The 13,256-nt window shown below is 39.4% G+C and overlaps 1 protein-coding gene across 7 annotated transcripts in view; it reads left to right on the top strand.

The window, feature by feature from the left end:
• The window catches only part of AP3B1 (adaptor related protein complex 3 subunit beta 1), a 346,462-nt gene that overhangs the window by 123,806 nt on the left and 209,400 nt on the right, over nucleotides 1–13,256 (top strand). For all 7 annotated transcript variants that reach the window (XM_073344162.1, XM_073344164.1, XM_073344167.1 and 4 more), the window contains one exon: nucleotides 12,158–12,340. In XM_073344162.1, coding sequence (XP_073200263.1) covers nucleotides 12,158–12,340 — 183 coding nt within the window. The remainder of the gene's footprint in view (nucleotides 1–12,157; nucleotides 12,341–13,256) is intronic.

Raw genomic sequence — 13,256 nt, forward strand, 5'->3', positions numbered from 1 at the left:
CTGAGGAAAAGTTATCTGTCCCCGTATCCTTCAAAGTCGGGTGGGTCCTTGTGCCTGGGTCCTAAAGATTTAGGTCCAAATAAACCATCTCACCAGGAGAAAGTGGCAGAAAGGAGTATAGATCTGTCAGTACCAATTCTGATGTGAAAACCAAAAGACAGTCTTTCATCTTTACAGCAAGAGAGATTTCTACTACACCTACTTCTTAGCCCTCAAAAAGAATGGGAAGTGGAGACCGATCCTTGTCGTACACTGAATAAATATATTAATCCAAAAATTCAAATTCCACCTGGTCACACTGACATAAATAATTCCCTCTGGAAGAGAGCATGTGGTTCGTGCAACTTGACATGAGAGATGCATACTTTTCATATAGACAGTGCTGCAAGCACAGTTACATATAGACATTCACCTGGACTATACAGGTTTCCTCAGGTTCTGCCTTGATCAAGTCCTTCCATTGGGGCTATCTAGGGTACCCATGGTCTTTATAAAGGTCTTTTTAGTAATGGAAGCTTGCATGATAAGAAACGGGTTTACCATCTTCTCATTCTTCAACAACTGGCTTCTGACACGCAGATCATACAGAGAAGTCCAGTTGGCAAACCGATTCCTTCACCATCTACTAAATGGGAAGTCCTTTCCTCATACTTCCACCCAAGATGACTGTCATTACCGATGCATTGCTCTTAAGTTGGGGAGGTCATATGGAGAAGCATAGTGTAGAAGACATCTGGATTGCTTGGGAGTCCAGAATGCATATCAGTTTAGTGGCACTAAGAGCAGTCGGTTGGGTGTGCAATGCTGTCCTCCTGCTCATCTGATCCTGGCATATCCAGATAGTTGTCAAACTCATAGACTTTAAGGTCAGAAGGGACCATTATGATCGTCTATTCTGATATCCTGCACAAAGCAGGCCACAGAATCTCACTCCCACCCACTCCTGTAACAAACCCCTAACCTATGTCCGAGCTATTGAACTCCTCAAATCATGGTTTAAAGACTTCAAGGTGCAGAGAATCCTCCAGCAAGTGACCCATGCCCCATGCTGCAAAGGAAGACGAAAACCCCCCTGGGCCTCTGTCAATCTGCCCTGGAGGAAAATTACTTCCTGACCCCAAATGTGGCATTCAGCTAAACCCTGAGCATGTGGGCAAGACTTACCAGCCAGACACGCAGGAAAGAATTCTCTGTAGTAACTCAGATCCCACCCCATCTAACATCCCATCACAGGCCATTGGGCATATTTACTGCTAATAGTCAAAGATCAATTAATTGCGAAAATTAGGCTTTCCCATCATACCATCCCCTCCATAAATTTATCAAGCTTAGTCTTGAAGCCAGATGTCTTTTGCCCCCACTGCTCCCCTTGGAAGGCTGTTCCAGAACTTCATTCCTCTGATGGTTAGAAAGCTTCATCTAATTTCAAGTCTAAACTTCCTGATGGCCAGTTTATATCCATTTGTTCTTGTGTTCGCATTGGTACTGAGCTTAAATAATTCCTCTCCCTCCCTGGTATTTATCCCTCTGATTGCTCTCTGTAAATATATCAGATCTCCCCATAGCCTTCTTTTGGTTAGGCTAAACAAGCCAAGCTCTTTGATTCTCCTTTTATGAGACCAGTTTCTATTCCTCGGATCATCCTAGTAGCCCTTCTCTGTACCTGTTCCAGTTTGAATTCATCCTCCATAAACATGGGAGACCAGAACTGCACACAGTATTCTAGATGAGGTCTCACCAATGCCTTGTATAACGGTACTAACATGTCCTTATTTCTACTGGAAATACCTCACCTGATGCATTCCAAGATCGCATTAGCTTTGTTCACGGCCATATCAGATTGTGATCAACCAATACTCGGAGGTCCTGCTCCTCCCCTATTACTTCCAATTGATGCGTCCAAAGCATATAACAAAAATTCTCGTTATTAATCCCTAAATGCATGACCTTGCACTTTTCACTATTAAATTTCATCCTATTACTATTATTCCAGTTTACAAGGTCATCCAGATCTTCCTGTATGATATCCTGGTCCTTCTCTGTATTGGCAATACCTCCCAGCTTTATGTCACCTGCAAACTTTATTAGCAGATTCCCACTTTTTGTGCCAAGATCAGTAATAAAAAGATCCCAAAACCGATCCCTGAGGAACTCCACTAGTAACTTCCTTCCAGCCTGACAGTTCACCTTTCAGTATGACCCATTGTAGTCTCCCCTTTAACCAGTTCCTTACCCACCTTTCAATTTTCATGTTGATCCCCATCTTTTCCAATTTAACTAATAATTCCCTATGTGGAACCGTATCAAGTGCCTTACTGAAATCGAGGTGAATTAGATCCACTGTGTTTCCTTTGTCAAAAAAATCTGCTCCTTTCTCAAAGAAGGAGATGAGGTTGGTTTGGCATGATCTCCCTTTTGTAAAACCATGTTGTATTTTGTCCCAATTACCATTAACCTCAATGTCCTTAAATACTTTCTCCTTCAAAATTTTTTCCAAGACCTTGCATACTACAGATGTCAAACTAACAGGCCTGTAGTTACCCGGATCACTTTTTTTCCCCTTTCTTAAAAATAGGAACTGTGTTAGCAATTCTTCAGTCATACAGTACAACCCTGAGTTTACAGATTCATTGAAAATTCTTGCTAATGGGCTTGCAGTTTCATATGCCAGTTCCTTTAATATTCTTGGATGAAGATTATCTGGGCCCCCCGATTTAGTCCCATTAAACTGTTCAAGTTTGGCTTCTACCTCGGATGTGGTAATATCTACCTCCATATCCTCCTTTCTATTTGTCATCCTACCATTATCCCGAAGCTCCTCATTAGCCTCATTAAAGACTGAGGCAAATTATTTGTTTAGATATTGGGCCATGCTTAGATTATTCTTAACCTCTACTCCATCCTTAGTGTTTAGCGGTCCCACTTTTCTTTCTTTTTTTTTCTTATTTATATGGCTATAGAACCTTTTTACTATTGGTTTTAATTCCCTTTGCAAGGTCCAACTCTACATGGCTTTTAGCCTGTCTCATTTTATCCCTACATGTTCTGACCTCAATAAGGTAGCTTTCCTTGCTGATCCTTCCCATCTTCGACTCCTTGTAGGCTTTCTGCTTTTTCTTAATCACCTCTCTGAGATGGTTGCTCATCCAGCTTGGTCTACAACTCCTGCCTATGAATTTTTTCCCCTTTCTTGGAATGCAGGCTTCCGATAGCTTCTGCAGCTTTGATTTAAAATAATCCCAGGGCTCCTCCACCTTTAGAACCACAAGTTCTTCAGTCCAATCCACTTCCCTAACTAATGTCCTTAATTTTTTAAAGTTAGCCCTTTTGAAATCAAAAACCCTAGTCACAGATCTTTTTGTTTATCCTTCCATTTAGTTTGAACTGAATTAGCTCATCATCACTCGAACCAAGACTGTCCCCTGCAACCATTTCCTCTATGAGGTCCTCACCAAAACCAAATCTAAAATGACATCCCCTTTGTTGGTTCAGCAACTACTTGGTGAAGGAATCCATCAGCTATCTCATCCAGGAAAATGAGTCCTATTATTATTACTAGCACTTGTCCTCTGGTCTATATCTGGGAAGTTAGTCTCCCATGATCACACAATTCCCATTAGTATTTTCTTCATTAAAAACATTAAAGAGGTCTCAGTCCATATTCAAATCAGACCCCTCTGGTCTATTGCACACCCAAACACTATCCCGGGGAGGCTCTAGTAGCTTTTTTCCCCAATGTGATTTTTGCCCAGACAGGCTCTCTTATCCATTCCATCACTTCTTATTTCTTTACAGTCTACCTCATCATTGATATACAATGCTACTCCACCACCTTTGTCTTTATTTCTGTCTTTTCTAAACAGCACATACCCTTCAATACCTGTATTCCAGTCATAACTACTATTCCACCATGTTTCTGTTATTCCTATAATATATGGTTTCACTTCCTGCACCAGTAGCTCTAGTTCCTCCATTTTGTTACCTAGACTCCGCGCATTAGTGTACAAACATCTTAATTTTTCCTGTTTGGCTTCGCTCAGATTCTTTACCCGATTAGGCATAGAATTCTACCGCCAATATCACCTATTAGACTGGTATCTACACTACCCTTCCTCCTTATGTCCATTCTCTTACCCATTGCTGTATCCTTTCTTCGTTTTCTTCCCTCTCAGTGTTAAAATCCAGTGTGGAGATTACCTGGACATCTTCCCCCCAAATTCCTAGTTTAAAGCTCTCTGAATCAGTTGTGCCAGTCTCCATCCTAGAAATCTATTTCCCTCCCTACTCAGGTGAAGTCCATCCCGAGAGAACAGTCCTCTGTCCATGAATGCCTCCCAGTGGCCATACATCCCAAAGCCCTCCTTATAGCACCAGTGCCTGAGCCATCTGTTGATCATCATAATCTTGGCGCACCTTTGTTGGCCTTCTCTAGGAACAGGCAGAATCCCACTGAAGATCACCTGATCCTTGATTTCCTTAAGTGTCTTCCCCAGCCTGGCATAGTCTCCCTTAATAGTTGCCAGCGAGAATCTAGCCATATCATTTGTTCCCACATGAAGGACAATCAGTGGATTCTTTCCCGCTCCTGTTAGGATCTTCTTCAGCCTCAGGTCCACATCCCGTATCTTAGCACCCGGCAGACAGCACACCCTTGTGTTCTCTGGATCACCTCTGGTTACAGGCCCCTCCGACATTTCCTTCTATATAAACAAGCAAGGGAGAACAAGATCCCTCTGTGTGTGTGTAGACAATCAACCTGTGGAACTAGTGTATCTGACGTCACATAACCCTTTCTACAGCATACTTAACAGGTGTGCCGAACTTTCTAGCAGACAGTCTCAGCAGACATTTTTCCATGGACCATGAGTAGGAAATTCATGATTCACCTAACAAGGTCTTTACCTAGTGGCGAACATTAACTTGGAACCTCCTTGCCTCACAAATGAACAAAAATCTTCCCTTGTACTGTTCCAGAGCAGTTCTAGACGGGATCAAAGGGAGATGCCATTCTGCTACCATTGGAGGGTATGCCTTCCTATCCATCCCATTAATAGTGCGGATCCTGTTTAAAATCTGTCATGACAAGGCTCAAGTCATCCTCATTGCACCTAATGGACTGATACATTTCTGGTTCATGGACCTACTGAAATTATCAATCCATTGCCCGTCAGCATCCGGCCATTCATGGACCTGCAACACAACACAATGGCATTGTCAGGCATCCGAACCCATGACCAGTTCAACTCAAGGCCTGGTATTTGGATGGGCATCAGATGTAGATCATTTCATGTTCCCTGGTGAGTCAGTCCATCCTCAACCAAAGCAGAAAGGATTCTATTGGGAGATGCTATTCATGTAAGTGGAAGCATTTCTCCTCTTGGGCACAACAATGCCAATTATCTCCAGAGTCCACTGGGATCCCTTCTAGAATATCTACTTACCATTAAGACATTGTGTCTCTCAGTTAATTCCCTGTGGGTTCATTTAAGAAGCTATCATTATCATCCCCCTGTTGATAACCCCACTATGTTCATTCATCCCACAGTGACCAGATTGCCGAATGGACTTACTATATCCTTTCCATCATTGATGAAGCCAACACCTTAATGGGATCTGATCATCGCTGTTTTGTCTGTCTCCAAACCTCTAGCCATATGCTCTGTCTCATCTCTCAATGAAAGTTGCTTTCCTAGTCACTATCACATCAGCCAGAAGGATCGGTGAGCTGGGAGCACTAATGGCAGACCCATCTTATACTACTGTCTATAAAGAACAGATCTCTGTTTGCCCCCACCCCAAATTCATTCCTAAAGTAATTTCAGAGTTTCACAGAAGTCTTAACCATCCATTTAACGATATTTTTTTCTGAAATCGCATGTTTCTGATGAGAAGTGGCTTCATTCGCTAAACATCTGAAGATGACTGGCCTTTTATCTACAAAGAACAAAAGCATTTTGAAAGACACCTAGACTTTTTGTTACCACAGCAGAGAGATCAAGGGGTCAAGCTATATCTGTATAAATACTTCCTAAATGTATCTCTGGCTGCATTATCATTTGCTACCAACTAGACCACATCCTTCCCCTGAAGTTGGGGTGAGGGCTCATTCCACCAGACAACAATCAACTTGTGCTGAGTCTCTAAGGGGAGACTTCTCACCTTTCTGTTCTCAGGCCTGGAGGAGGGCACTATATAATGAACTTCACCCACCCTGTTCTTGGCTTGGGCTCGAAGGGGCTAGGGAATTGCTGCTGAAATGTCAGGAATGCTTTTTACATGGAACAGATGGCCTGCTTGTTCCGATCAGGGATGGAATGAATCAACCCTTTGTTCCCAAAAAGAATGGAGCATTAAATCCACTCTCCAAATAAAGTGTAAGGTGGAGTTGGAATGTAGATTGGGATGTTGTGTTCAGGTAGGTTAGTAGGAGGGAGTCTTTATATTCATATTTCTTAGCTTGCTATGTTCTAGTGGCTGCCGTTTTGCTACAACCCATAGGCTGTTTTCCAGGTGACCTGGTTTGGGGTTGTGATACTTCACTTTTGAGGGACTCTACTTAATCCTGATGGAGAGGGATTTTAGGACCGAGTGCAGTATTATGTCCTGGCCCAGTCCTCCCTTCCGGATAGTCACCAGTCTGTTGTAAATGGACCCAAATCCTGGGCTCCATGTGCTACAAAGGTGCCCTTCTCCCCCACTTCCACAATCTGGGTAGTGACAGGTCACTGTTCATAATTCTGGGTCTCAGGCACACTGTCCGGTGCAGACCCTGTGTCTGACACCCTTCTTGGGTAGTGGAACCACATACTCTGACTGCCTTAGATCCTGAAACTAGTACCTCAGCCCTTCTGAGTCCTCAGTTGTTTACATGTTTTCCCAGAGTCTACCTGGCTGTGGGAGCTCTGGTTTTTAGTTAAATCCTTCAGGACAATGTGACTGGAAAGCAAGAAACATGCAGTAAACTTAGCAAGGGAACTTCTTAACCATAGAAACTTTACTCTTAGTGAAGTGCACTAGAGAATCATACATCTTTGAAAAACAACACCATTACTGAATGCAACTCCCAATATCTGATCTCACCTCATCTGTGAGTACTGGCTTTCGTCGGTGTTCTTAGGCTAGGCAGCACTTCTTGCCTTCTCTCTCTTAGGACTGGTTTTGCATGTAGAAATGGTCTGCCCTTGCTTAGAGAAGCACCCACCTTTTAAACAGTCTGTCCCTTTTTTGTCTTTGTGCCTTAGCTGGGGTGAATTAAAGGTTCCCGTCTTCCCCTTTTCCCCTGGTCAGGCTTGTTGAGTGTCTTTTAATATCAGTGACCTTACTGTTCCAGCAGGGGACAGTCAGTTAACGACGTTAACTTTCTCATTGTTAACCTTCTCTGAAATGTTCCACGCCCCCAACATGAGCAGGAAAGTGTCTGGAATAGACTGGCCTTGTCAGAACGAGGCTGTTTTTCAATACAAACAGGATCTCTTAAGCCAACATAGGGGTTACAATACAAACTGAAGGTTACTATCAAAAGTGGTGTTTACGTTACAAAATGGAATTCATAATTCGAGAGAGACATGCCTAGTCTGTTACAAAAATGATCTAAGGTGCATGGTTACATAGCCGATTACATGTTTCTGAAATGTATTAATTATCTGTTCGTCTATGCTCATGACTTTCAGGCACTCCCTGTATACGAGAAGTCAGGGAAGGCACTACTGATGACCGATGCTTGTTTTGGCTACGGTGATATAAATGAGAGCAACTCCGTTGAAGTTATTTACCCGCAGGGTAAATATAGCGCAAAGAAGTATCGGGCCCTCCATTTTGTAACTCACCTTTTTAGGACTTAAAATCTTTTTGCCCTAATAACGCTTCAGTTACCACTAGCCTACTCTGAATGTTCACAAACATTACTGCTTTCTTGTGGCATGAAGATTTGCTCCTAAAACTGACTTTTTGAAAAAGTAAAACACTTAACTACCATAATTGTTTCTTACACAAGTGAACACTAAAGAGTTGCTTTTTAAGATTGCATGACTACTGTATAAAACACTGGCTCTTGAAGTCAAATCATTAACTTTTAAAATTGATCCTAATTGGTGATGGTTTTGTGATGAGAATACTTGAGCTTTTAAACTAGAGCAGTACCTTTGGGAGTAAGGAAAATGGAAAGACTAACTCTTTTTAGTAAATATCTGTTAAGTAAGTTAGTGTTCAGTGCCAGCACATGTGGGTAAGCCAGTGTTTTCATAAATTATTGATTTAATGTTGGTGAAAGCTTCACTGTTGTGAAAAAATTACTGAGTTTGTGCAGATGTTTTATTGTGATAGATCTATTATCCAGCTATTAGAAGATAAATGACTGATCTTTCCCAGTTTCCATGCCTCCAGAAAATTGAAATAAGAAGGGGAATATCATTTGGGCTGTATGATTAGGGCAGGTGGGATGGCCATTAATTTTGAGAGAAAGGAATCTTGGCAGGCATAGGCCAGTGCAACATATTATCAATCAAACCTCGATGCATTTCTTGTGATGACCCAGCACACTCAGGTTTTTGCAGCGTTAATTAGAATTCATGACAAAATAGATGCAAGGAAACATTTTGTACCCTTCATAATTTTATAGAAAATTTATTGTTATTAGAGGAACCATTTGCTTAGTGTGATTTTTTTCATTACCAGCTTGTCAACTAGCATAGATAATCTGGAGAAAATATGAACTCCACAGATTGGGTGTCACTTTTGTTGATGGTTCATGTAGTTTACCTTGGAGCGCAGCTAATGGCTGAAGTTCATAGCAACAGCACAGAAAAATGTGGCAACCAGTGAAAGACAAATGAACCATGTTTATTGCTTTAATATAAAAAATACATAAACGGAAAGCTGCATTTGAATTTGACGAGCTCATTGCTAGTTTTGTTAGAGTGATTTATTTTTTCTCCTTATACATAAAAGCTGCTATTGACACAGTGAGATGGAAATTAACTGACTGTATTTTGGAAACCAATATTTTTTGGTTTTAAATTCTGAGTGGATCATTTTGTTTTAATTCTAAATGTTTTTATAGAATATTGATGCTTTAACACACTAAGATTATTAGCTGTGCCTTTGATGTTTAGATATACAGGAGGGTCATACTTTAGGGGAAATGGCTAGAGCTAACTAGAGAATGGTCCTTTTATTAGGGAAAAGTTAGAAAACTTGGTTTCTTTTTTCTCTTGCTGTCTCTAAACTTTGAATATGGTTCTAAATCCTCCATTCTTGTCTCTTGTAATAAAACCTTGCTTTTGGAAGATGGAGAGAATAAAAAAAATCAAGTTAATCTAATATTTTCTTAAGTAGTGTGCGCATTACAGTAAGTGCTATGCAAATCAACTCAAATAATTGTTTCATGAACTGTAAATATGACAATTTCTGCTGACCTCAGCACATTTTTTGCATTTGATGGTACACAATGAAGTTCTTATAGTGCTTAAAAAAAACAACCCCAAAGTCCTGTGCTCTGTTATGGAGGTATCAGAACCATTAATGACTAGAGTATAGTCAGTCACACACTTGCGTGGCTGACCTATATCCAGATAAATATAGATATATTCCATGCATTTAAAATACAAGAATGATAAACGTTCTGATTAAATATTTCTTTGCATCTAATAGAACAAAAATGCATGTTTCAAAAGTATTATTTATTTTAAAAAAGGTAAAATTCCACTGCCCATCATATTAAATCCTGCAGAAGGCCCTGTGTGCATTAAAGCTGCAATGAATCTACTGCAGAGTGGATGCACAGATGGGCTCTGCACCACGTGCACGTCCTCAGCACAAACTCTGTCGCTCATCGTGGGCTGAGGAATGTTGTATAAAAGGACCACTGAGTCTGTAGTTATGCAGGTAAAGTGGCCAGCAACTCCTGAGTTCTCAAAACACATCAGTTTTCAGTAAAGTACAGAGGAGTTGATGGGTGATCATCAGCCTTTCTGCAAATCCAGTTGCTTATTTTGAGCCCAAATATGAGTTTAGGAGCTTCACTTCAGGTACCATTCTTAAAAATTTTGGCCAACATTTTAAAGAAACCTCTCTGTATTTAAACTACATCTAAATCTACAATATTTTGTTGCCATCTCAGTTTTCAAACTAAGTGTAATATTTGAATATGCTGAGGTAGTTTTAATACCAGTATAACACAAGCTTATTAACTATTCCTAACCACCAAATAAATAGAAATGTGTTTAATTACATGAATAATTACCTAACTTGTCTATTACATCTATGCAATAATAAAGCTTAATATAACAAAATTAAAAAATACTGAAAACACAAAATGACCTTTCTATATGTGATGCAATAATTTTCTATTTTCTGTTGCAAGTATAATGCATTTTTATTTAGTTCTTACAAATAATAAATTCTTTGTGCTCTGGAATGCATTGCGTATTCAGTATGTACCAGCGCATGGGCAGGGTTTGGGACGATAAATGCAACTTCACGTTTAGACTTTTTAGTAATTCATAAAATTCCCACAGGATCTGAAACTTGTTTAGCATAATATCAAGACTATATTCTGAGGTATTTTCTTTCAGTTGTAATGTTGGATGCATACTAATAGCCCAAATGTAGAGGAAAAATCTAACATATGAATATCATTGTATTTAATATTTCTCAAGAGGTGCCATTTCGATAAACTGTATTTCTATTTAATTGCTTACTTTAAGTAATTGGGGAAATTTTAGAAGTTGAAATTCACATCCCCAGTGCTCAGATAGAATGACATTATTTGCTCCTGGAAAGCTGGATTGCAGGCATGCTAACTGCAAACATATCAGTTATTTCATATAGAAGTTTTACCATGTTAGATGTTTTGCTTAACATGTTCCTTGACATAAAGCAAATCTTATTTAAAACAATTAGGAAAGGAAGAACAGTAATACTTGACTCATTGACAAGTGCTTATGCTGTGTGTAACTGATTTCCTGGAGGCAACTTAAGTATATACTGTATGGTGTTCACTGTTCTGGTTTTTTTTTTATTATTGAAGGTGGTTATACCAATAGCTTTTTGGTTTCTGTAGCAGAGAAGTAGTCTAGCGGAGTCCAAAGTCCCAAACTAAAGTTATCACAAATTTATTTGATTAGGAGCTTGGAATTCCTGTGCTTTAAAATTTTGGAAATTGTGTTCTGGAATACATATGTTGCTTGTCTTTGAAGCTTGACATCTTTCATAAAATGCCTTGCTGCCATTATTTCAAGAAGGATCCCCCACAAGAGTTTTCCTCCGTAGCACTTGAGAAACCCCACACAGGAGGAACCATGTGTTTGCAGATAATAGGTGTCTAGAATCTGTTCATTTAGTTTTTTCATGAAAACAAAATTACTTTCATAACCAAGGAAGGAGAGAGAACCATATGGCAAGGTTTTATATTATGTGTACATCCTGAAAATATTTATACTATGTTCAACTTGTGCAACTTTGAAATTGGAGGGAGGGAGGCAAATAACTTGTAGAAGAGTCTGGATGAATTCTGAGAAAATCCTCTGAGAAAATTGCTGAAAATATCTAACGTATTCAAAAGGCATAACATTTGCTCTTTAGAAGTAATTTTATGAACCCCAGGGATAAGTCGCATTTGGCAGTGATTGTTTAGCAATCGAGAGGATGTTGGTCTCCATTACGTCAGAGAAATCACCCCACTTTCTCCTCCAATTTGATCATGGAATGTTAATAAGTGCATGACACTATTTTGTATTTGTACTTACCGTTAATTTGCAGATAATGTGAAGTAAGTCTTACATCTGATAAATTCTTTGTGAAACCATAAATTACCACCCCTACCCCCTCCAAAAAATCTCAAAAGAACTTTTTGCTTGCACTTTATCTTCAGTGCTAGGGTTGAGATTAAATATGTTTGTCTGTTTTGTTTGAAAAAAGGACATATTTTGCCAAATATACTGATTAATGCAATTATTCAGAATCCATTTTAAAATAAGACTCCACTTGTGTGAGTAGAGGGGGAGTCTCTTTTTCTGGTTATTATCTTTTTGCATAATGGACATGCTTTAAAGTACTGAGAATTGCCAATACTAGTTTTAAGAATTGCCAATACATATTCACGTATGGATCATCTGTAAAGAGAATCACTGACTCTTGTTTTTACAATTTTGTTTTCTAGCTGGTGGCTGGGAGTGTGGTGATGGCATTTGAGGAAGTGTGTCCGGATAGGATAGATCTGATTCATAAGAACTATCGAAAGTTGTGTAATTTGTTGGTTGATGTCGAGGAGTGGGGGCAAGTTGTTATTATCCACATGCTAACTCGATATGCACGTACACAATTCGTGAGTCCTTGGAAGGAGGTAAGTTTGTCTCTTTTGTTCTCAATAACCTGACAATAAAAATACTTTAGATTGTGTTGCTGTTCATGAAAATGTGTAGTTTCACCTTCATGAAGTGGATACTAGTTTGTAGAACTGACATCTTTAATTAAAAAAAAAAAAATTGAAATCCTCAGTTAAATTTTTTTTTTGTGTGGATAGCATGAGAAATCTTCCTTCCAAACTGTAACCACTTGCCTTCCTTCTGTACTCAGGGTGTGGGTGGGTGGGTGTTCGTTCCCAATGGCGCAGCACTCTCCTGACAGCTGTGGGACTCTGATTGTAATAGTTCTACTCTCTACACTTTATGGAAATGTTGATACTAAGATTTAGAGAACCAGTTTTTCAAAATCTATGTTAGGAGCTTTGATGTTTAGCTTTCACTGCTTGTCATAGCCCTTATAACTGAAGGGTTCTTCCCCTATCTTGTGCAGAGTCCTCTTAACCTTTGCAAACTGTGTTTGTGTCGCAGTGCATTGAACAATATCAGCATTTTGACACATAGTATATACTATGCTGATGGCTTATGTACATACCTATGTTTTGAAATAAGACAGGTGTTAGTGAAGCACAATAATTTTAGATGTCTAAAGCTCTTTATGCAAATGTATACCTGGAGTGCCATTAATATGCTATTTTTTTTCTTGATGTAATACTGGTGACTGTCTACTTTTGTCCTTACGTTAAAAAAGGGTGGTGTCCATATTTCATTGCTCTTCAAAAAACAAAAAAGCAACGTGCTCCAGCAGTTAGTGATGCATATAACACCAATTTCAATTGGACTTTACTTCTGAAGAATAATTAAATAAAATTAAGTACTTTTTAAAAGAATATCAGAAAACATTTTTTTAAATATGAGCTGTTGGGCAGTACTAATACTGTAGTTTATTGTATGAAA

The sequence above is a fragment of the Lepidochelys kempii genome, chromosome 5 (genome assembly GCF_965140265.1).
Source record: "Lepidochelys kempii isolate rLepKem1 chromosome 5, rLepKem1.hap2, whole genome shotgun sequence".
Classification (NCBI taxonomy): Eukaryota; Metazoa; Chordata; order Testudines; family Cheloniidae; genus Lepidochelys; species Lepidochelys kempii.